The 26103-nt window shown below is 37.7% G+C and overlaps 1 protein-coding gene across 1 annotated transcript; it reads right to left on the bottom strand.

Moving 5' to 3' along the window:
* Positions 1–1312: 1312 nt before the first annotated feature.
* Positions 1313–6684, bottom strand: LOC135231659 (olfactory receptor 8J3-like). The gene has a single exon (XM_064288083.1). The coding sequence runs from the start codon at positions 5860–5862 to the stop codon at positions 4915–4917; it is 948 nt and encodes a 315-aa protein (XP_064144153.1). The 5' UTR covers positions 5863–6684; the 3' UTR covers positions 1313–4914.
* Between the last annotated feature and the right edge of the window lie 19419 nt (positions 6685–26103).

Here is a 26103-nt window from a genome sequence, read left to right on the forward strand (position 1 = left end):
TCACTTCTGTGTGACCTTTTTAAGCATGGTCTTAAAACTCCCACCCAAGTGATTAGGCAGACTGTGTGGTAGGGTGTTGGTAGCCCACCAAGGGGATTTGTCAGCTTTGCCATCATACTGGGCTTCAAATGAGCCATCCCAGAGGCAATAAAGAGAAGATAGCACCATCAACAAGGAAAAAGAGCCAGTGTGTCCTTTGGACCTGGGATTCCTGTACTGAGAAGCTCCTGGAACCAGCAGACAGAGAGAGAGAACTGTAACACTAAAGGCAGTAAAAAGTGGCAGCAGAGACCTGGCAGCAGGAGTTTGCATGGTAGACTTCCCAGCCCACAGAGAGAGAAAGCTGAGTGGCTTTGGGCAGAGGCAGAGGGCCAGTGTGATGGTTAAGATTGTGTGTACTTGGCTAGGCCATGATTCTCAGGTTGTGGGGGTTGTACAATGTTGTGATCACTTCCTTGTCGAAATTTGATATGTGATAATTCCCATGACGGAATCTGCTGAGTGGTACCAGTGGGGCAAGGCATGCGGCGGCCTCTCTCTGCCTTCTGCCACCTACTCACTTCCTGCTTACCTTCTCAAAGTTGTTGGCTTGTTCTGCATCCAGCAGCTGCCTCTTGTCTGACCTCTGGTTCTTGGGACTTGAGCTAGCAGCTTACCTGTCCATCCTGGGATTCCATGATCTTCACAGCCTGCGAGCAAGAGATCTGTCTGCTCCATAACCTGCCAGTTTTGGGTTCACCAGCCCCTGCAGCTACATGAATCAGGAGAAACCTTGCAGTCTTGCCTGGCAACCTTGGGATTCCTCACCCTTCACAGCCGGTGAGTGGGAGCCCTGTCTAACCTGCTTATCTTGCATTCACCAGCTTCTGCAGCTCTGTGAATTGGGAAAAGCCTCAGTCCTGATCCAAGGACTTGGGACATTCCAACATCTGCAATCGTGTGAGCTGTTTCTGTGATATGAATCTCTCTGTATACATATTTATACACTTTACTAGTTTTGCTTCTTTAGAGAATCCAGCATAAGACAGGAGGGAAAGGAACACCTGTGAGCACAACTGAAAAGAGGCTGTCCAGATGGAAAAACTGTATCCTGTGTATTCCTGAGCTTGAAATGTAGCATGTTACTTCCCTAAAAACCCCCAAATCATGAGAATGGTCTGTAAGTTCTGGGTGGCCATTGCAATGAATTATCAAATCCAGCTGGAAAAGCAGAAAGTGCCATGGGAGGGAAGGTTGTTGTCACAATTTGTAAGGCTGGTGGAGAAAGGGGGCATGTTTGACCACCTTTTCATAGAAATCAGTCTTGGGTTCCTTGTTGTGATTCTCCTTTTCCCTTGGGAAGTGAGAAGAGGTCAGATACTGCTCCCATGCTGTTTTTACAACTGTACCATCTTGCAGCTTTTAAACCTGGTATATACAGATACATGGTGCACTGGTGGCTCAGTAGTTAAGAACTATGGCTACTAACTAAAAGATCAGCAGTTTGAATCCACCAGCTATTTCTTGAAAACTCTATGGGGCAGTTCTACTTTCTCCTAAAGGGTTAATATATTTGGAATCAACTCCATGGCAACTGGTTTTTAACACTATTCTTTTTCAAGATTGCTTTGGCTATTCCGAGTCTTTTGCCTCCAGAATACGGAAACAGAACTCAAGCCAGACATGGAGTAAAGCGGCTTGTTATACACCATGAGACTAAGTCTAGGCCTATCTGCTCTGTGTAGACAAAAATCATATAGTTGCAATGGCGTTAGTAGGATGAGATGCATTTCTGTGAAGGTCAATCTCATCTGCAACGAGATGTACATCTATCTGTTTGTATAGATAGATATAGACACAATTATGGATATAAATATAAAACTCAAATTTCAAATCTACATTGGAAATTAAAGTAAGAAGAACATAGTAGAAAGACCTTGATTGGTAGTGTGCTTTAGGAATTGAATTTGTTTCTATTACTTTCTAGCTATGTTAATCCTAGACCCTGGTGAGTTCTACATTCAGTTCTCCGTCTCCCCATCTATAAAATGTGCTAGTACATGTCTTAAAGGGTTGTTGTGAGGAATAAAAGGATATTATATGTAAATATTAAGTTAGAATAACCATGTTAAAAAAACCTTGCCACCCCGATACACTGAAAGCTTATGCCTACAAGATAGTCAAAGCAATCATGATTCAAACTAATTCGTAGCTGGTACAGGCAGAATTCTAACAGTGACAAACCTGGCCCCCACCCTCTGCCATCCACTTACTTCATCATTAAATTTCAGCATACATGTATAATGGTTTCAGAATTGTTAACCTCTACCTGCATGAGAAATAACTTTATAAAATAAAGTTTATAAAATTTACTTTGGTCAGTATCTTTTCAACCACCCAATTCACTGAGATCGGTCCATGCATTTATAATACAGTGAGATTCTCTTGTCATATTCTGCATTCCATTTTGAGATTCCCTGACCTTCTAAATGATTTGTTTTAAAGTTTGAATTCATTAAGATTTACTCTTTGTGCTGTAAAATTCTGTGGGTTTTGGTCAAATGCGTAGTGTCACGTATCCACCATGACAGTATTATGCAGAATAGATTCACTGCCCTAAAACATCCTTCTTGCTTCATATATTTGACCTTTCCCTTCCACCACCCATGGCAACACTGATTAATTTATTGTCTCTCTAGTTTTGGCATTTCCAGAATGTCATGTAGTAGGAATCACAGAGTATGTACCCTTTTCAGTGTGGCTTCTTTCACTTATCAATACACATTTAAGACCTATTCATGTCTTTGTATGGTCTGATAGCTTATTTTTTTTTAAATCACTGAATAGTATTCCATTTATGGATGTGTCACAGTTGATTTTTCATTCACCTGTTGGAGGACATTTTGATTGCTTCTAGTGTCTTAACAAGTATGAATAAAGCTGCTATAAATATTAGCATATAGGTTTTTGTGTGGAAATAGTTTTCAAATCAATTGAGTGAATACCTCGGAGTGTGATTGCTGGATTGTATAGTAAGACTGGAAACCCTGGCAGCGTAGTGGTTAAGTGCTATGGCTGCTAACCAAGAGGTCAGCATTTCAAATCCACCAGGCCCTCCTTCGAAACTCTACGGGGCAGTTCTACTCTGTCCTACAGGGTTGCTATGAGTCGGAATCAACTTGATGGCAGTGGGTATAGTAAGATTATGTTCAGCTTTAAGAGAATCTGCCAATTTGTCTTCCAAAGATGGTGCACCAACATGTATTCCTGCCAGCAATGAATGATTGTTCTTGTTACTCCACATCCTCACCACTAATTGATATTGTTTTATTTTCAGTTTTTAGCCATTCTAACAGGTGTTCAATAAAATATTTTAATGCTTTGAATTAAATTTTTTATCACAACATCATATTCAAGAAAATATAAATAATATAGTATATAGAAATTATAATAATGTTTAATTTGGGTTCTCTAGCCAGGGGCCCCAAACACAAAAATTTGTGTGTAAGCAATTTATTAGGAATTTTTCCCAAAACAATCATGGAGATGGTAAGGAGGGAGGACTGGAAAGGGAAACAATCCACTCAAGTAGCAGTATCAAGGTCCTATGAAGGACAACTTTAATTATATCCCAGAGCGGGGAAAGGTAGTACCTCCAGAATGACTCGGTGGCGAACTTGGTAAAGCTCACCAAAGTGAGGGAATTTACCCTGTTCTGTTTTAAAATGTGCTATGAAATTAGAATAGATAAGACAACATGTCATTGGCATAAACACAGATGAATAGATCAGGGGAACTGAACTGAAAGTCAAGAAATAAAGCCATCTATTTATAAGCAGTTTCTTTTTGACAGAAATTGCAAGGAAATTCTGTAGGGAATTTTTAGTCTTTGCATCAGACGGTCCTGTGGTAATTGGATGCTCAAAGGCAAAAAAAAAGAAAAAGCCTTGGCCTTCACTTTATGGCTAATTTTAATCAAAATGATTATAGGCATGAACATTAAGTATTGAAACTATAAATCTTCTAGAAGTAAACGTGAGAGAGAAATTTTTATGACCTCAGTTGGGCAAACAGTTTATAGATATAATGCCAAAAATTATCCATATTAAAAAAAAAAATTGCACATCATCAACAATAAAGATTTTTGATTTTCAAAAATATCACTTAGAAAATTAAAAGAGAAGTCACAGAATGGGAGAAAGCATTAGCAAATCATATATCTGATAAAGGCCTGGTATCCAGAATATGTAAAGAACATTTACAACTCAGTAATAAGAAGACCAATAGTCCAACTGAAAAGAGTAGAATATTTGAATAGATATGTTACCAAAGAAGATATGCACATAACTAATAAACACCTAAAATGATGCAAAAAATCATTAGCCACCAGCAAAATGCAAATTAAAACCACAACAAGCTATCATTACATACCAAATCAAATGGCTATAACCAAAACAACTGGCAATATCAGCTTGACAAATACGTGCAGACACTGAAACCCTCATATATGCTGGGGGGAAACTTTGGAAAATATTCTGGTGTATTCTTAAAAGAATTAATATAAGCTTAGCAATTTCCTAGCAGTTCTGCTTCTAGGTATCTACCTAAGCAAAATGAAAAATTATATAATCACAGGAGACTGCTACTCAAAGGTTCAGAGCAGCATTAATTGCTAAAAATTGGAAATGATCCAAGTGTTGATTTAATGCTAAATAAATAAATAAATATGTAGTACATCCATTAAAATTAAAAAGGAGCAAAATTCTGATACATGTTACAACATGAACGAAATGCAAAAATAAATAAATAAAATGAATGAAAGAAACCAGACACAAATGACTATTATTGTATGATTCAATTTATATGAAAATTTCCATTATGCTAATAACCTGCAACCTACATTAACATTTTATCATTTACTAAAATCGTCTGAAATTACATTGGTTTAAAGGAATAGCATGGGTTTGACAGGAATCTCTTGAAGGCAGCTATCACATCCTTGTTCCTCAAGCTGTAGATCATAGGATTCAGCATAGGGATCACCAGTGTATAGAACACCGAAGCCATTTTATCAGAATCTAATGAATGGTCAGTTTTAGGCTGCAAATACATGAATAGCAGTGTTCCATAGAACACTGTGACGGCCATCATATGTGAAGCACAGGTGGAGAAGGCTTTTTTCCTTCCTTCTGATGAATGTATCCTGAGAATGGACAAGACAATGTTGAAATAGGATATTAGAACTATAATCACAGAGAGAACCAAATTTGTAGCTGCAGAAATAAAGACTACTGTTTCTGGGAAATAAGTATCAGAGCAGGACAATGCTAACAGGGGAACAATGTCACAGTAAAAATGGTTGATGACATTGGAAGAACAGTAAGACATAGCAAATACACAAGAAGGAACCACGATACCTGTAGAAAAGCCATAGACATATGCTATGGATACCAGCAGAAGACAGATCTGCGGAGATACCACCACCATGTAGAGCAGGGGGTTACAAATGGCCACATAGCGGTCATAGGCCATCACAGCTAGCACGAAAACCTCAGCTACAATGAAAAATAAGAACCCACCCATTTGGGTGGCACATTCATAATAAAAAGTGGTTTTCTTCTTTACTAAGAAATTGGTCAGCATTTTAGGGGCAATGACGGTAGAATTGCCAAAATTGATGATAGCCAACTGTCGCAGAAAAAAGTACATGGGGGTTTGAAGACGGGAGTCCACACTGGTGAGGGTGATGATGCCCAGGTTGCCTACAACGGTCAGCCCATAGATTACAAGAAAGACAAAGAAAAGAGGGAGCTGAAGTTCAGGACGGTCTGAGACTCCCATGAGAATGAACTCCGTCACCCCAGTGAGATTTTCAGGAGCCATGTAAGAGTGTGGAAATTCATCTGTTGGAAGAATAAAAGAAAAAGGAGTTAAAATTTCAAGGAATTATTTTCCGTGACTGCCGTTAGATGGCAAGAATAATTCCTTGCTGAAATTTTTTTCAATCATGTATTAGTCTGTCAGTTACTAAACTCAAGACTCTAGTTCTGATAAAAAACAATCTAGGCATTGTTTCAACTTTACTCTCCCATGGATCATAAACTTATTTTTATCCTGTACTTTTTCATAATCATTTGGGACAGAGAAACTACTAGTATGGGAAATTAAACAGATGATCCAAACTCATGCACTATTACTAAAATTTGAATATTTTACTTACTTGCAAATGTTTTAAACCACGATTAATATTTCTCTCAATTGTATATAAGAAAGGCTTGAGAAATTATCTCCAAATAATTTAATGGTTCCTTGTGATGTTTAATCTAAGTTTTCCTGCTGTTTGCTAAGAATAGACAGTTCTAACCACTACCCTGACCCATCCTCTGTAGTCTTCCTTTTTTATCTTTTTACAATTTCTATTAGATTTATGTTGATCTTGCTAATTCTGTTATGCATAGATGGTATTTTTTTTTCTCATTTTTTATTTCATTACCTCTGACAAAAATGTATGGAGGTATGTCTTCAGATTTATTTTTCAGATCACTTATACTCACCTTAGTTTTATTTTTTAATGATAACTATCATTTTTTATCATTTTTTTAAATCACTTCTATAAAGCTTGCGTTGTAATTTACTGTATAACATTACTTTTTCCTTCTCTTTCATAACCTTTTTCTTGCTCTCAAGTTTATGCAATTTCTTATATTTTTCCCACTATTGTTTAAATTTTGGATTGCTATTTTTATTTAGTGATTAGGAATAAAAACACAGTGTGATGAATATGAAGAATAAACTTAATTTTTAGCATCTTGATCTTTTTTTCACATATGACATATATGTGCCAAAGAAGCAGCATGTTATTATAATACCCTAAATACTTTCCTAGAATTGTGTATTTCAGGGATGGTCACCTGCCCTAACTAAGGCAATTGGAGTCCCTTCCCAGTCACAATTGAGAGTTCCAGAGGTGGTAACCAGACTCAAAGAAGTCCCACCATAGCTCCTTACCTAATGATTAAAATTAAGTTTTCATTTAGGTGAGTAAAAATGATCAGCTTTAAGTTTTAAAAATACGGTAAAACTTGCAAAAGCCAGAACTCGAAGGACTGTCTTATTTTTCTGGGACTTGGAGATTTCTGCCTTTGACAGGGTGCTTAGCATTGTTCTCTATTAAGAATCTTTACCTCGTTTTAGTGTTGAGTTTTTCTTCTCTGACAGGTTTCCGCCTTACACATGTTTCGACTTTCGCAGGTTTTACTGTATTATTTTGGCAGTTAGGAAGATAATGAACTGTAGATTTGGAGAAAAAAAAGAGGCAAGACACTGCTATGAGATTACTGGTCAACAAGAGTGTTGGCTTGGTTCAAAGTGGATGAGCTGACGACAGCAAGAAGGAGGTAAATTTGACAGACAGATGAGCATAAAAACAAGACGTCCTCCTTACCATAATTCATACAGTGAATTATATGAGAGACATATGAAGGAAAGAGAGATGGGGATAGATTAAGGAAGACTTTTGTGTTTTTGGCTCTTGCAACTAGATGAATGGCCATGATACATTCTGAATATCAGAAAAAACTGGTTTAAGGTGAAGTTGATCAAAATGAAAAGCATGTTACATTTTGGGTGCCTATGAGACATTCAAGTAACCATTTAGGGAAGCTAATATTTAAGAGCACAGGTGTGGTTAGACTGTAGATAATTTAGAAACTTAAATCTATGTCATTGTCTAAGTTATTTAGTACTGCTATAACAGAAATACCATAAGCGGAAGTTTGTAACAAACAGAAATTTATTTTCTCACAGTTTAGATGTTGAGAAGTCCGAATTCAAGGTCCTGGCTCTAGGGGTGGGCTTTCTCTCTCTGTATTGGCTCTGGGGGAAGATCCTTGTCTCTTCATCTTTCATTGCCAGGTTCCTTGGAGATCTCCCTGTACCTTGGCATCTATCTTCCCCCATTTCTGCTTGCTAATCTGCTTCTTTTTTATTTTGTAAGACATTGACTCAAGACACACATTACACTAATGCTGCCTCATTAAGTAGCAAAGGCAACCCATTCCCAATGGTATTAGAACCACAGGCACAGAGATTAGGCTTTATAACACATACTTAACCACTATGCAGCTAGGGTACGCATACTTTGGGGGGACATAATTCAATCCAAAACAGTGATGATACAGTATTTTTTTAATCATTTATCTCAAGTTTTGATTTTTGTTATATATAGCCAAAAATTCCTAATATGTTCTTCAACCAATCCGAAGGCTTTTTCACTGAGGGTCAACCCTTTGTTTTTGAGATTCTGGTATTCCTGTATCATATCTGACAGCCTATGATCCCAGAAGAGTTACACAGCCTGGAAACAAACCTTACTTTAAACATTATATTACTGGATTATACTTAATACCCAGTGTTTTCCAAAAAGTGAATTGAAACGGTTCATGTTAAGATATAGGCTTTGGATATTTTAAAGCCCATTATGTGTAAATGAGATAAATATTTTCTACCCACCTCTAACGGAAAACCTGCTTCTGGTTCTTAGTGAGAAGTGGTGGGCATAAGTTTTGAGACCTTACCTCTGAAGCACAGGTAATGTTCAGATCTCCTTGGGGGAAGGGACCACCAGGAATTGGTTCCTTAACAAGACCTGCAACAAAGTGGCCCCAAAGGTAGCCTGGGCCTACATTATTGAGTGAGTGAAACTCCATGGCATCTAAGGGACACAGTGATTAAAGTCTATTTCCCAAAGTAACTCATTTGAATTCAGAGATTGACTATTGCAAACATCGGGTACGGAAGGTCTAGGAACGAAAGGTCTAGCAGTCAAGTTTTAATACACTATGTTGGAGCCCTGGTGGCATAGTGCCCTGCTCACCAAATGGTGGGCAGTTCAAATCTACCAGCTGCTCTTTGGAAATGCTGTGGGGCAGTTATACTCTGTCCTACAGGGTCGCTGTGAGTTGGAAATGACTCAAAGATGATGTGTTTGTTTGTTTTTAATCTGTATACCTATGTAGTCAGTCTGACACCAATAATATTTTCATTATGTCACTCCATGTTATTTTTCTGCCCCTCTTTTACCTAAAAGAACACAATTATCATAATCATTAATTTAAGAAATGAACTAAAGTAGAGGAAACAATCTCCAAAAACCAACCTTAATTTAATAAAAATATTCTTTTTTCTTTACTCTTGTATTTCAGGTGAGAAAAAGGTAGTTATCCAGAAGATAACTACTGGAGAAGAGTAAAATACAGTACTTAAAATTGAAGTTTTTTTCTTCTGTTTGAGTATTAAATTTCTGGAGATACAAACTCATTTTTTTTTTTTTAACACTGAAGATTTTAAATATATTTTATTGCTGTCATGGCTAATAGAATTATGGAGAAAAGAATTGTTACTGAGACAATTCTCTTTTCTTGGCTTAAGTCTTCTGAACAACAATAATTCCTTTTTTTTTTTTATTTATCATGAGATTGTCCATTTGTGACACTGCAGGCTTTAAATTTAAAACTGGAAGGTGCCATTTATATAAAGTATAAATTCATGTGCAAGAGAACAGTAATGTTCATTTAGTAAGAAAACAAACACAACCATCTTAATGTAATTGGGATGTTTACTTGGTAGTGGCAGAAATAACTGGATAAAGGAATAATGTTGAAGTGGGATTAAAAATAAAGGAGGGAGAGGCATAAGGGGCATTGCCTGGACTAATAATGAAAATGTGCCATGAACTGAGGAACATAAACATAGTCATTCTAAACCTTTTGCCTAAGGTCCAAAAGCAGTTGAAAAAATGTGTATCTTCATTAGCATATAAAATCAACTTCTAGAAATCTGCTTTGCAGAAGTAATACGAGTTACTAAAATATACAAATGGAAACCTGTACAAGATCATGGTTCAATATAGTGAAATACTGGGAAAATATTAACTATATACCATAGAAACTTATTAAGTAAATTATGAACATATATACGTTATATAGTCTTTAAAATTTTATACAGATTGGAAACCCTGGTAGTGTACTGGTTAAGAGCTACAGCTGCTAACAGAAGGTCAGCAGTTTGAACCCACCAGGCTGTCCTTGGAAACCCTATGGGGCAGTTCTACTCTGTTGTATAGGGTCGCTTTTAGTCAGAATTGACTCAATGGCAGCGGGGTTTTTTTTTCTGTTTGTTTAGATTGTTTAGAAATTTGGACAAAGTTTCTGAGAAACAAAATAAAAATATTATTCAGATGATCAAGCTACAATTTTCTATTTTAAAACAACTTTATTAAGGTATAACTTGTTGGTATTTATTTTTCTAATTGTGATTTAGGTGAAATTTTACAAAGCAAATTAGTTTCTCATTAAGTAGTACACAAATTGTTTTGTGACACTGGATGCCAACCCAGTGATGTGTCAACACTTTCCCCTTCTCCACCCTAGGCTGTCTTTTTCCATTAGTCCTGTTTTCCTGTCCCTTCCTGCCTTCTCTTTGTTTTGGGGCTGGTGTGCCCATTAGTCTCACATACATGATTAAACTATGAAGCGTGCCCCTCATGTGTCTTATTGTTGGCCCTATGTTGTCATTATTGTTAGGTGCCATGTAGCCAGTTCCAACTTATTGTTGCCCTATGTACAACAGAATGAAACACTGCCCGGTCCTGTGCCATCCTCACAATTGTTGTTATGCTTGAGCTCATTGTTGCGGCTACTGTGTCAATCCATCTCTTTGAGGGTCTTCCTTTTTTTCCCTGAAACTCTACAAATATGATTTCCTTTTCCAGGGACTGTTCCCTCCTGATAACATGCTTAAAGTATGAGAGACGAAGTATGAAATATGCCATTCAAAAGGTTTTCACTGGCCACTTCAAAAGTAGACTGTCAAGTCCTTCTTCCTAGTCTGTCTTAGTCTGGAAGGTCAGCTGAAAACTGCCCACCAAGTGTGTCCCTGCTAGTGTTTGAAATACCAGTGGCAAAGCTTCCAGCATCACAGCAACACAAAAGCCACCGCAGTACCACAAACTGACAGACACATTTGGCCCTAAGCTTTGGCTGAAGGATGAACCTCAGGAGTGACTTCGGTACTGAGTTAAAAGGGTGTCCTGGGGCCATACTCTTGGTGTTTCTCCAGTATCTGTCAAACAAGCAGAGCATGTCTTTTTTTTTTTTTTTTTTAATTAGAATTTGAATTTTGTTCTACATTTTTCTCTGCTCTGTCCGAGACCCTCTGTTGTGATCCCTTCCGGAGCAGTTGGTGGTGGTAACAGAGAGTTATCTACTTCTGGGCTCAGTCTGGTAAGGTTATGGCAGTTGTGGTTCTTTAGTCTTTTGGACTCATCTTTCCCTTGTGTCTTAGGTCTTTTTCGTTCTCCTTTGCTCCAGCTGGGATGGGACCGGTAGCTGTATATTTGATGGCTGCTCTCAAGCTTTTAAGACCCTAGTCTCCACTCATATCAGTTGGATGTTGAGCATTTTGTTTATAGACTCTGTTATGCCAATTGAGCCAGATGTCCCCCGAGACCATGGTCCCCAGCCCTGAACTCAGGGCATTTGGATATGTCTGTGAACCTGTTATGACTTTGACCTGGTCAAGTTGTACTGACTTCCCCAGTATTGTGTACTGTCTTACCCTTCACCAACATTACAACTTATCTACCATCTAGCTAGTGCTTTTCCTTGCACACATGTGCTTTTATAATAGTGGTCTCAAATAGCACCTATAATTTTGTGATTGGCATTTCACTCAGTATAATGCCCTCCAGATTCATCCATGGTGTGAGATGTTTTGCACATTCATCATTGTTCTTTATCATTGCGTAGTATTCCATTGTGTGTATGTACCATATTTTGTTTATCCACTCATCGCTTGTTGGGCACTTAGGTTGTTCCCATTTTTGGCTATTGTGAATAGTGCTGCAATGAATGTGGGCAGGCATATGTCTATTCATGTGACAGCTCTTATTTCTCTGGGTTATATTTCTGGGAGTGGGATTGCTGGATCATGTAATATTTCTATTTGTAGGTTTTTAAGGAAGCACCATATCGTTTTCCAAAATGGTGTACCATTTTGCATTCCCACCAGCAGTCCATAGGAATTCCATTAACCTGCAGCCTCTTCAAAATTTTTTATTTTCTGTTTTTTTGATTCATGACAACAATGTCAGTTTTGATTTGCATTTCTATAACAGCCAGTGATCATGAGGATCTCCTTATGTGCCCGTTAGTCACCGGAGTGTCTTCTTTGATGAAGTGTCTGCTCATATCCTTTTCCCATTATTTAATTGAATCATTTGTCTTTTTATTGTAGAGGTGTTAGATTTTCCTATAGATTTTGAGAGATTAGACTTTATCTGATGTTTAATAGCTAAAAAATTTCCCCATTTTGTAGATTCTCTTTTTATCCTTTTGGTGAAGTCTTTTGGTGAGCATAAGTGTTTAATTTTTAGGAGATCCTATTTATCTACCTCATATTCTGGTATTTGTGTATTGTTAATTATGGTTTGTATGCTGTTTACCCAGCATATAAGGGCCCCTAATGTTGACCCTAATTTTTGTTGTTGTTGTTGTTGGGTTTTTTTAATGTTGACCCTAATTTTTCTTCCATGATTATTATAGTTTTTGGTTTTATATTTAGGTCTTTGATCCATTTTGAATTAGTTTTTGTATATAGTGTGAAGTATGGGTCCTGTTTCAATTTTTTACAGATGGATATCCAGTTTTGCTGGTACCATTTGTTAAAAAGACTGTCTTTTCCCCATTTCATGGACTTTGGGCCTTTTTCAAAGGTCAGGTGGCCATAGGTAGATGGATTTAAATTTTTTGGTCAATGTGTCTGTTGTTGTACCAGGACCAAGTTTTATTGACTACTGTAGCTGTATAGTAGGTTCTGAGGTTAGGTAGCACAAGGCCTTCTACTTTTTTTGTTTTCTTCAATAATGCTTCACTTCTCAAGGTCTCTTTACTTTCCATATGAAGTTGGTAATTAGTTTTTTTCATCTCATTAAATAATGCTGTTGGTAGTTGAGTCCAGTTTGCATGGTACTGATAGATTGCTTTGGATAGAATTTACATTTTCACAATGTTGCATTTTCCTATTCATGATATGTTTTTCAATTTTATGTAACTCTCTTCTGATTTCTTGCAGTAGTGTTTTGTTGTTTTCTTTCTATAGGTCTTTTACATCCCTAGTTAGATTTACTCCTGAGTATTTTATTTTTTCACGGTCTATTATAAATGGTATTTAATTTATAATAGCCCCTAAATTAAATACAGTTTCCAAAAAGCACCTGGTAGGTTCGAACTGCCAATCTTTTGGTTATCATCTGTAGCATTTTAAAAAAAACTAATCACCAACTTTATATGGAAAGGAAAGAAGCCCTTAGAAGTGAAGCCCTGGTGATACAGTGGTTGAGAGCTAAAAGCTACTGCTGCTAGCCAAAAGGTTGGCATTTCTAATCCACAAGGTGCTCCTTGTATGAGGCAGTTCTACTCTGTTCTATAAGGTCTCAATGAATGGGAATCGACTTGATGGCAATGGGATTTGTTTTGGTTTTATATATGGTATTCCTTTCTTGACTTCCTTTTCGTAGTTCTTTTTTGGTGTATAGAAATCTACCTGATTTTTGGATTCATTTATCTTGTATCCTGCTACTCTCCTGAATCTTTCTATTAGTTCCGGTAGTTTTCTTGTGGAGTCTTTAGGGTTCTCTATGTGTAGTATTATATCATCTGTGAATAGGGACAGTTTTACTTCCTCCTTACAATTTAGATGTTCTTATTTCTATTTCTTACCTTATTGTTCCATCTAAGACTTTCAGCACAATGTTAAATAGGAGTGATGATAAAGGGCAACCATGTTTTGTTTCTATTCTCAGAGGGGAATGTTTTCTGCCTTTCTTCTCTTGAAAAATGTTGTTTGCTGTTGTTTTTTTATGTTGTCATTGTTAGGTGCCATCTCATAGTGAGGGTATGTACAATAGACCACTGCCTGGTCATGTGTCATCCTCACAATCATTGTTATGCTTAAGCCCACTGTTCCAGCCACTGTGTCAGTCCATCTTTTTTTTTTTTTTAATAACTTTTATTAAGCTTCAAGTGAACGTTTACAAATCCAATCAGTCTGTCACATATAAGTTTACATACATCTCACTCCCTACTCCCACTTGCTCTCCCGCTCTTGAGTCAGCCCTTTCAGTCTCTCCTTTCTTGACAATTTTGCCGGCTTCCCTCTCTCTCTATCCTCCCATCCCCCCTCCAGACAAGAGTTGCCAACACAATCTCGAGTGTCCACCTGATATCATTAGCTCACTCTTCATCAGCGTCTCTCTCCCACCCGCTAACCAGTCCCTTTCATTTCTGATGAGTTGTCTTCGGGGATGGTTCCTGTCCTGTGTCAACTGAAGGTCTGGGGAGCATGGCCGCCGGGATTCCTCCAGTCTCAGTCAGACCATTAAGTTTGGTCTTTTTATGAGAATTTGGGGTCTGTATCCCACTGATCTCCTGCTCCCTCAGGGGTCCTCTGCTGTGCTCCCTGTCAGGGCAGTCATCGATTGTGGCCGGGCACCAACTAGTTCTTCTGGTCTCAGAATGATGTAGGTCTCTGGTTCATGTGGCCCTTTCTGTCTCTTGGGCTCTTAGTTGTCGTGTGGCCTTGGTGTTCTTCCTTTTCCTTTGTTCCAGGTGGGTTGAGACCAATTGCTGCATCTTAGATGGCCGCTTGTTAGCATTTAAGACCCCAGACGCCAGGTTTCAAAGTGGGATGCAGAATGATTTCATAATAGAATTATTTTGCCAATTGACTTAGAAGTCCCCGCAAACCATGTTCCCCAGACCCCCGCACTTGCTCCGCTGACCTTTGAAGCATTCATTTTATCCCGGAAACTTCTTTGCTTTTGGTCCAGTCCAGTTGAGCTGACTTTCCATGTATTGAGTGTTGTCTTTCCCTTCACCTAAAGCAGTTCTTATCTACTGATTAATCAATAAAAAACCCTCTCCCACCCTCCCTCCCTCCCCCCCTCGTAACCGCAAAAGTATGTGTTCTTCTCAGGTTTACTATTTCTCACGATCTTATAATAGTGGTCTTATACAATATTTGTCCTTTTGCCTCTGACTAATTTCGCTCAGCATAATGCCTTCCAGGTTCCTCCATGTTATGAAATGTTTCAGAGATTCGTCACTGTTCTTTATCGATGCGTAGTATTCCATTGTGTGGATATACCACAATTTATTTACCCATTCATCTGTAGATGGACACCTTGGTTGCTTCCAACTTTTTGCTATTGTAAACAGAGCTGCAATAAACATGGGTGTGCATATATCTGTTTGTATGAAGGCTCTTGTATCTCTAGGGTATATTCCTAGGAGTGGGATTTCTGGGTTGTATGGTAGTTCTATTTCTAACTGTTTAAGATAACGCCAGATGGATTTCCAAAGTGGTTGTACCATTTTACATTCCCACCAGCAGTGTATGAGAGTTCCAATCTCTCCGCAGCCTCTCCAACATTTATTCTTTTGTGTTTTTTGGATTAATGCCAGCCTTGCTGGTGTGAGGTGGAATCTCATTGTAGTTTTAATTTGCATTTCTCTAATGGCTAATGATCGGGAGCATTTTCTCATGTATCTGTTGGCTGCCTGAATATCTTCTTTAGTGAAATGTGTATTCATATCCTTTGCCCACTTCTTGATTGGGTTGTTTGTCTTTTTGTGGTTGAGTTTTGACAGAATCATGTAGATTTTAGAGATCAGGCGCTGGTCGGAGATGTCATAGCTGAAAATTCTTTCCCAGTCTGTAGGTGGTCTTTTTACTCTTTTGGAGAAGTCTTTAGATGAGCATAGGTGTTTGATTTTTAGGAGCTCCCAGTTATCGGGTTTCTCTTCATCATTTTTGGGAATGTTTTGTATTCTGTTTATACCTTGTATTAGGGCTCCTAGGGTTGTCCCAATTTTTTCTTCCATGATCTTTATCGTTTTAGTCTTTATGTTTAGGTCTTTGATCCACTTGGAGTTAGTTTTTGTGCACGGTGTGAGGTATGGGTCCTGTTTCATTTTTTTGCAAATGGATATCCAGTTATGCCAGCACCATTTGTTAAAAAGGCTATCTTTTCCCCAGTTAATTGACACTGGTCCTTTGTCAAATATCAGCTGCTCATACGTGGATGGATCTATGTCTGCGTTCTCAATTCTGTTCCATTGGTCTGTGTGTCTGTTGTTGTACCAATACCAGGCTGTTTTGACTACTGTGGCTGTATAGTAGGTTCTGAAGTCAGGTAAGGTGAGGTCTCCCACTTTCTTCTTCTTTTTCAGTAGTGCTTTGCTTATCCGGGGCTTCTTTCCCTTCCATATGAAATTGGTGATTTGTTTCTCTATCCCCTTAAAATATGACATTGGAATTTGCATCGGAAGTGTGTTAAATGTATAGATGGCTTTTGGTAGAATAGACATTTTTACTATGTTAAGTCTTCCTATCCATGAGCAGGGTATGTTTTTCCACTTAAGTATGTCCTTTTGAATTTCTTGTAGTAGAGCTTTGTAGTTTTCTTTGTATAGGTCTTTTACATCCTTGGTAAGATTTATTCCTAAGTATCTTATCTTCTTGGGGGCTACTGTGAATGGTATTGATTTGGTTATTTCCTTTTCGGTGTTCTTTTTGTTGATGTAGAGGAATCCAAGTGATTTTTGTATGTTTATTTTATAACCTGAGACTCTGCCAAACTCTTCTATTAGTTTCAGTAGTTTTCTGGAGGATTCCTTAGGGTTTTCTGTGTATATAATCATGTCATCTGCAAATAGTGATAACTTTACTTCTTCCTTGCCAATCCGGATACCTTTTATTTCTTTGTCTAGCCTAATTGCCCTGGCTAGGACTTCTAGCACGATGTTGAATAAGAGCGTTGATAAAGGGCATCCTTGTCTGGTTCCCGTTCTCAAGGGAAATGCTTTCAAGTTCTCTCCATTTAGAGTGATATTGGCTGTTGGCTTTGCATAGATGCCCTTTATTATGTTGAGGAATTTTCCTTCAATTCCTATTTTGGTAAGAATTTTTATCATGAATGGGTGTTGGACTTTGTCAAATGCCTTTTCTGCATCAATTGATAAGATCATGTGGTTTTTGTCTTTTGTTTTATTTATGTGATGGATTACATTAATGGTTTTTCTGACATTAAACCAGCCTTGCATACCTGGTATAAATCCCACTTGATCAGGGTGAATTACCTTTTGATGTGTTGTTGGATTCTATTGGCTAGAATTTTGTTGAGGATTTTTGCATCAATGTTCATGAGGGATATAGGTCTATAATTCTCTTTTTTTGTAATGTCTTTACCTGGTTTTGGTATCAGGGAGATGGTGGCTTCATAGAATGAGTTGGGTAGTATTCCATCATTTTCTATGCTTTGGAATACCTTTAGTAGTAGTGGTGTTAACTCTTCTCTGAAAGTTTGGTAGAACTCTGCAGTGAAGCCGTCCAGGCCAGGGCTTTTTTTTGTTGGGAGTTTTTTGATTACCGTTTCAATCTCTTTTTTTGTTATGGGTCTATTTAGTTGTTCTACTTCTGAATGTGTCAGTTTAGGTAGGTAGTGTTTTTCCAGGAATTCATCCATTTCTTCTAGGTTTGCAAATTTGTTAGAGTACAATTTTTCATAATAATATGAAATGATTCTTTTAATTTCATTTGGTTCTGTTGTGATGTGGTCCTTCTCATTTCTTATTCGGGTTATTTGTTTCCTTTCCTGTATTTCTTTAGTCAGTCTAGCCAATGGTTTATCAATTTTGTGAATTTTTTCAAAGAACCAGCATTTGGCTTTGTTAATTCTTTCAATTGTTTTTCTGTTCTCTAATTCATTTAGTTCAGCTCTAATTTTTATTATTTGTTTTCTTCTGGTGCCTGATGGATTCTTTTGTTGCTCGGTTTCTATTTGTTCAAGTTGTAGGGACAGTTCTCTGCTTTTGGCTCTTTCTTCTTTTTGTATGTGTGCATTTATTGATATAAATTGGCCTCTGAGCACTGCTTTTGCTGTGTCCCAGAGGTTTTGATAGGAAGTATTTTCATTCTCGTTGCTTTCTATGAATTTCCTTATTCCCTCCTTGATGTCTTCTATAACCCAGTCTTTTTTCGGGAGGGTATTGTTCATTTTCCAAGTATTTGATTTCTTTTCCCTAGTTTTTCTGTTATTGATCTCTAGTTTTATTGCCTTGTGGTCTGAGAAGATGCTTTGGAATATTTCAATGTTTTGGACTCTGCACAGGTTTGTTTTATGACCTAATATGTGGTCTATTCTAGAGAATGTTCCATGTGCACTAGAAAAAAAAGTATATTTTGCAGCAGTTGGGTGGAGAGTTCTGTATAAGTCAATGAGGTCAAGTTGGTTGATTGTTGTAATTAGATCTTCCGTGTCTCTGTTGAGCTTCTTACTGGATGTCCTGTCCTTCTCCGAAAGTGGTGTGTTGAAGTCTCCTACTATAATTGTGGAGGTGTCTATCTCACTTTTCAATTCTGTTAAAATTTGATTTATGTATCTTGCAGCCCTGTCATTGGGTGCATAAATATTTAATATGGTTATGTCTTCCTGATCAATTGTCCCTTTTATCATTATATAGTGTCCTTCTTTATCCTTTGTGGTGGATTTAAGTCTAAAGTCTATTTTTTCAGAAATTAATATTGCTACTCCTCTTCTTTTTTGCTTATTGTTTGCTTGATATACTTTTTTCCATCCTTTGAGTTTTAGTTTGTTTGTGTCTCTAAGTCTAAGGTGTGTCTCTTGTAGGCAGCATATAGATGGATCGTGTTTCTTTATCCAGTCTGTGACTCTCTGTCTCTTTATTGGTGCATTTAGTCCATTTACATTCAGGGTAATTATAGATAAATAAGTTTTTAGTGCTGTCATTTTGATGCCTTTTTATGTGTGTTGTTGACAATTTCATTTTTCCACATACTTTTTTGTGCTGAGGCGTTTTTCTTAGTAAATTGTGAGATCCTCATTTTCATAGTGCTTGACTTTATGTTAGTTGAGTCGTTACGTTTTTCTTGGTTTTTATCTTGAGTTATAGAGTTGTTATACCTTTTTGTGGTTACCTTATTATTTACCCCTATTTTTCTAAGTAAAAACCTAACTTGTATTGTTCTATATCGCCTTGTATCACTCTCCATATGGCTGTTCAATGCCTCCTGTATTTAGTCCCTCTTTTTGATTATTGTGATCTTTTACCTATTGACTTCCATGATTCCCTGTTATGTGTATTTATTTTTTTAATTAATCTTAATTTGTTTGTTTTTGTGATTTCCCTATTTGAGTTGATATCAGGACGTTCTGTTTTGTGACCTTGTGTTGTGCTGATATCTGATATTATTGGTTCTCTGACCAAACAATATCCTTTAGTATTTCTTGTAGCTTTGGTTTGGTTTTTGCAAATTCTCTAAACTTGTGTTTGTCTGTAAATATCTTAATTTCGCCTTCATATTTCAGAGAGAGTTTTGCTGGATATATGATCCTTGGCTGGCAGTTTTTCTCCTTCAGTGTTCTGTATATGTCGTCCCATTCCCTTCTTGCCTGCATGGTTTCTGCTGAGTAGTCAGAACATATTCTCATTGATTCTCCCTTGAAGGAAACCTTTCTTTTCTCCCTGGCTGCTTTTAAAATTTTCTGTTTATCTTTGGTTTTGGTGAGTTTGATGATAATATGTCTTGGTGTTTTTCTTTTTGGATCAATCTTAAATGGGGTTCGATGAGCATCTTGGATAGATATCCTTTCGTCTTTCATGATGTCAGGGAAGTTTTGTGTCAGGAGTTCTTCAACTATTTTCTCTGTGTTTTCTGTCCCCCCTCCCTGTTCTGGGACTCCAATCACCCGCAGGTTATCCTTCTTGATAGAGTCCCACATGATTCTTAGGGTTTCTTCATTTTTTTTAATTCTTTTATCTGATTTTTTTTCAGCTATGTTGGTGTTGATTCCCTGGTCCTCCAGATGTCCCAGTCTGCATTCTAATTGCTCGAGTCTGCTCCTCTGACTTCCTAGTGCGTTTTCTAATTCTGTTATTTTATTGTTAATCTTTTGGATTTCTACATGTTGTCTCTCTATGGATTCTTGAAACTTATTAATTTTTCCACTATGTTCTTGAATAATCTTTTTGAGTTCTTCAACAGTTTTATCAGTGTGTTCCTTGGCTTTTTCTGCAGTTATCCTAATTTCATTTGTGATATCATTAAGCATTCTGTAAATTAGTTTTTTATATTCTGTATCTGATAATTCCAAGATTGTATCTTCATTTGGGGAAGATTTTGATTCTTTTGTTTGGGGGGTTGGAGAAGCTGTCATGGTCTGCTTCTTTAAGTGGTTTGATATGGATTGTTGTCTCCGAGCCATCACTGGGAAACTAGTTTTTCCAGAAAATCCGCTTAAAAAAAAAATGCAGTCAGATCCCTATCAGAGTTCTCCCTCTGGCTCAGGCTATTCAGATGTTAATGAAGCCGCCTGGGGAGGGTGGGGGAGGGAACAGAGAGATAGGAGAATAGCACCTCAGAATATAGCCAGAGTTGCTTGTCTTGCTTGTAATGACTATTATATCTGAGATTCCCGCAGGCGCCTCGCCTATGTGTGCTGGCTGTGTGGAGATTGCCCCCGGGGGGTCTGGCCTGCTGGAGTCACGGTCAGATCCTCCGCTTCCAGCCCCACGCACAGCGTCAAGGCTCCCCTACTGGGACGGTGCACTCTCGACTCCAAAATCTGTCGCTGCCTCCTGGGGACTTCTCGTCCCTCCAGCCACGTGGCCGTGCCGCCTCCGAGAACCAGTTGGGCCTCCTCCCGGGGTTAGTACAGATGGGTGGAGCAACTCCCTGTGCTTGTGCCATGACCGAGTGTCCTGGCTGGGACGCTGTTCTTCCCCCTCCAATACCAGTCGCTGCCTCCCGGGGACTTCTCCTACCGGCTGCGTCCCACGCCGCCCGTGCGACCCAGCTGGGCCCCTTCCCGGGGTTAGTTCAGGGGGGTGGAGCAACTCTCCGTGTTTATGCCGTACCTGCGTCCAGTCCAAATCCCTGCGGGACGGTTCCCCGGCTCGGACGCTGCTCTTTCTGCTCCAAGACCAGGCACTGCCTCCCGGGGACTTCTCCTACCGGCTGCGTCCCATGCCGCCCGTGGAACCGGCTGGTCCCCCTCCCGGGGTTAGTTCAGGGGGGTGGAGCAGCTCTCTGTGCTTGTGCCGTACCTGACTGGTACGCTGGCTCCAGGCTCTGGAAACAATCGCTGCTTCCCCGTATTAGTTCGTTCTCCGTCTCTAAATCTGTGTTTGTTGTTCAGGGTTCGTAGATTGTTATGTATGTGATCGATTCACTTGTTTTTCCGAGTCTTTGTTGTAAGAGGGATCCAAGGTAGCGCCTGCCTAGTCCGCCATCTTGGCTCCGCCCGTGTCAGTCCATCTTGTTGAGGATCTTCCTTTTCTCCCTGATCTTCTACTTTACCAAGCAAGATGTCCTTCTCCAGGGACTGATTCCTCCTGATAACTTGCCCAAAGTATGTGAGACGTAGTCTCACCATCTTTGCTTCTAAGGAGCATTCTGGTTGTACTCCTTCCAAGACAAGATATGCTCTTTCTTTTGGCAATCCATGGTGTATTCAATATTCTTCACCAACCCCGCAATTCAAAAGTGTCAGTTCTTCATAGGTCATTTTTTTATAGATGCCCTTTTTTATGTTGAGGAATTTTCCTTCTATTCCTATCTTGTTGAGAGTTTTTATCAGGAATGGTTGCTGGACTTTATGGAATGCCTTTTCTGTGCCATTTGAAATGGTCATGTGATTCTTTTATTTTATTAATGTGGTGGATTACATTGATTGATTTTCTAAGGCTGAACCATCCTTGCATATATGGTAAGAATCCCACTTGGTTGTGGTGTATTACTTTTCTTTGTTCTTACATGTTTCTGAACTCTGTTGGCTAGAATTTTGTGGTCATGAGAGATACTGGTCTGAAATTTTCTTTTTTTGTGGGGTCTGTCCCTGGTTTTGTTATCAGGGTTATGCTGGGTTCATAAAATGAATTTGGAAGTATCCCTTCCTTTTCTGTGTTCTGAAATAGATTGAGTAGTGCCGCTGTGAGTTCTTCTCTGAATTTTAGTAGAATTCTCCAGGGAAGCTATCTGAGTGAGGACATTTTTATTAGGAGTTTTATTACTTTTATTTTTTATTACCTTTTCAATCTCTTCTCATATTATGGGTCTGTTCAGATTTTCTACCTCAATATGTGATAGTTTAGGTAAGTTGTGTGTTTCTAGAAACTTGTCCATTTCTTCTAGATTTTCAAATTTGATGGAATACCATTTTTCATAGTACTCTCTTATGATCTTTTTTATTTACATTTTCTCTTAGCACTGCCTTAGTTGTGCCCCATTGGTTTTGGTATGCTGTATTTTCAGTCTCATTTAATTCTAGAAATTTCTGATTCCATCTTTGATTTCTTCTATTTCCCAGTGGTTTTTAAGCAAGGTGTTCTTCAATTTCCATGTATTTGATTTTTTTCTTCCTGTTATTAATTTCTACTTTTATGATGTTCTGATCAGAGAAGATGCTTTGTATTATCTCAGTGTTTTAGATTTTGTCGAGTGTTGCTTTTTGGCCTAAGATGTGGTCTATTCTGAAGAATGTTCCATGTGCATTTGAACAGTATGTATAATTTGCTGCTATTGAGTGGAGTATTCTACATATGTCTATGAGGTAAAGACCATTGATTGTTGCCTTAAGGTCTTCTGTATCTTTGCTGAGTTTCTTTCTAGATGTTTTGTCCTTTACAATTATGTCCTTTAGTAATTATGGTTATGTCATTGTGGTGGACTCTCTCTTTAATTATTATATAGTGCCCTTCCTTGTCTTTTATGATGGATTTTACATTAAAGTCTATTTTGTCTGAGATTAGTATTGCCACTCCTTCTCTTTTTTGATTGCTGTTCACTAGATACATGTATTTTTTTCCATTATGTGATTTTTAATATATTTTTGTCTTTGTGTCTAAGGTGTGTCTCTTGTAGATAGCATATTGATAGGTCATTTTTTTTTTAATGCATTCTGTCACTCTCTGTCTCTTTATGAGTGCATTTAAGCAATTTTCCATAGGTGTGAGTTTATTAGTCATTTTGTAGTGCTTTATTATTTTTTTTTTTTTGGTGATGCTGACATATTCTTTGTTCCTCTTTCTCCTGTGCTGAGTTCCTTTTGTTTGTGAAATTTCCTTTCATTTCTTTCATTACAGTAGGTGTTGTGTTAACAGAGACTTTATGTTTTTCTTGTTTATTTTGATGAACAGGTTTGTTAACTTTCTTTGTGGTTACCTTGAAATTTACTCTTATTTTCTTAAGTTTGAACCAGTGTTTTATTACTTGATATCACCTTGATTTCCTATCCACTTGAAAGTTCTACATCTACACCGTGTATTTCCCCTTTTGCTGTTCTGACATTGTTGTCATTTACATATTAATGATCTAGTTCCTTGTTTTGAATCTTTTTTTTTTTTTAAGTCATTGAGAGTTCCTTCCCAAGTCTGTATTTGGCTGATACTGACCTGTGTCCTGTATTCAGATGGTTGTCTGACATTGTTGGTTCTCAATCTCTATCTCCTACTGGGAATTCTGTGGTGGTGCCTTTCTGTGTGGTGGGTTGGTGGATTAATTTCAAGATGGCAATGCTGAGTCATGCTTTTTGATCTGGAAACTCCACTCACTACCACCATTCTTTCCCATTTTCTATCAGTTTCTTCCTTTTCTCAGTGACTTAAAATCTAATACTTTCTCCCTTCATTTAAGATTCAAGTTTCTAGGATTGACATCTGTATCTGTTTTACTAGTCTTTTTGGATCTTTGTTGCAGCATGGTGGCTTAGTGTATCTGATTATTCCACCATCTTGGCTCTCTCTCCAATATGTTGCAGTTTTTGTAAGATTTTGTCCATAGCAACCCTATGTGACAGAATAGAACCATCCCATAGTATTTCCTAAGCTGTAATCTTTATACTTTTTTTTTTTTTTAATCTTTATGGAAGCAGTTTGCCAGGTCTTTTTTCCCGTGTAGCCACTGGCAGCTTTAAATCACCAAACTTTTGGTTGCAGTAGAGCATTTAACCTTTGAACCATCAGAGCTACTTAGGTGTAATTTAAGTATAATAAAATACACAGATTTATATATGCACAGCTGAGATTTGACCAGTGTGACACCTTTGTTACTACTGCTCCAATCAAGGGAGTAATTCCATTATCCCAGAAAGTTCCTCGATGTCTCTTTGCAGTAAATCCTCCCACACTGTGTCTCAGGTCAAAATTTAAAAATTGATATGGTTTCTCTCACCATTGACCAGTTTTACTTATTCTAGAACTTTATACAAATGCAATAATACTGTATGTTTGTATCTGGTTTCTTTTGCACAGCTTAATATTATTGAAATTTTCACATGGCTTTGTAGCAGAAGCTCATTCAATTTTATTGTTGAGTAGTTTTTTGCTGTACAAATATACCACAAATTGTTCATTTTTTAAAAATCTATTGATAGTCAACCAGAATATTCCTAGCTTAGACTATAAAGAATAAAGACATCATGAACATTAATGTACCAGTTCTTTTCTGGGTATATTTTTTTTCATTCCTCTTTGGTAAGAATCCAGGAGGAGAATTCCTGGGATACATTGTAGTTATATGTTTAGCTTTATTGGAAATTGGCAAACTGTTTTCTCAGGTGACTTATACCACTGTACACTCCAACCAGCAATGCATGAAAATTCCAGGAGCTGCAAGTAGCAGCCAACCCTTAGTAAAATCAGTGTTTTTAACTTTAGCCAACCTAGTGGGTAAGAAGTGGCATCTCATTGTAATTTAATTTCCCTGATGGATAAGAGTGTTGGAATTTTTTTTTTTTAATGTTTACTGGTCATTAATATTTCTTTTGCAGGGTGTCTGTGCACATCTTTTATATATTTGCGCTGTTTTTTTTTTTTTAATCAATTTTAGGAGGATATTTATATTAATTCTAGATCTCGTAGAATTACTTTAGATTCTTGGGTGATTATCATTTGAACATACATAAGACCATATGTTTTGGGTTCTTTATTTTGTTCCACTATTTATCTATGTTTACAAAATACTATACCACCTTGAAATTTTAAAGACAATATACATAAGTACGTGGTGCAGGGAAAATGTAGTGGTTAAGAGCTATGGCTTCTAACCAAAGATCAGCAGTTCAAATCTACCAACTGCTCCTTGGAAATCCTATGGGGCAGTTCTCCTCTGTCCTATAGGGTTGCTATGAGTTGGAATCAACTCAATGGCAATGAGTATTTAATACCGTTCTTTTTCAAGTTTGGTTTAGCTATTCTGAGTCTTTTGCCTCTAGAATATGGGAACAGACCTCAAGTCAGATATGGAGTAGAGTAGCTTGTTTTATACCTTGAGACTAAGTCTAGGCCTACCTGCTGTGAGAACAGCTATATGTTATAACAGCTATGTTATTTTAGTATTAAAATTTTACCCCTAACTTAAAATAGAGTCTTGTAAAAGTTATATCTTGGTTTCAACCCTATAGTGTGAAATTAGGGATGGATCACTTGCATGGTTAAGCTAAAATGTTAAAAGTTATAAGCTTGGCTTTTATGCCATCCTTCTCCAATATCCTAGAGCCAAAATGGCTCCCTGTTCCATATGGAAAATTTGAATACTTTGAGAAAAATAGCTTGAAGAGTATGTCTTACTGCTGAATAAAGAAACAAGAGAATACAAATTGGGGAAATTCATTACATAGCACATGTAAGAAACCAACCTTGAGGGTTTTTTAGAAATGAATGGAGGCTGAGTTTATTCAATCCAGTATTAGAACCTTGCAACTTTTGCTATTTAAGCATTAATACAATACAGTCCAATTTCCTAGCTAAAAATTCTTTGTGAATCAAGACATCAGTTGCATATGGAGTGAAAATAATGAAAAGAAAGCTAAAGTTTTTAAAGCTGGAAAGCATTTTGACAATGTGCAAATACCCATCCATGTAGGCAGGCAACATTATTTCTGAACTGTTCATCATTTAGTTATAATTAGAATATTTACTTTGTGCCAACTAAGGAAAGGGCAGTAGCTTGTCCCATGAGGTCTAGAATGCTGCAAAATTCCTGAAA

Source organism: Loxodonta africana, chromosome 7 (assembly GCF_030014295.1).
Source record: "Loxodonta africana isolate mLoxAfr1 chromosome 7, mLoxAfr1.hap2, whole genome shotgun sequence".
NCBI lineage: Eukaryota > Metazoa > Chordata > Mammalia > Proboscidea > Elephantidae > Loxodonta > Loxodonta africana.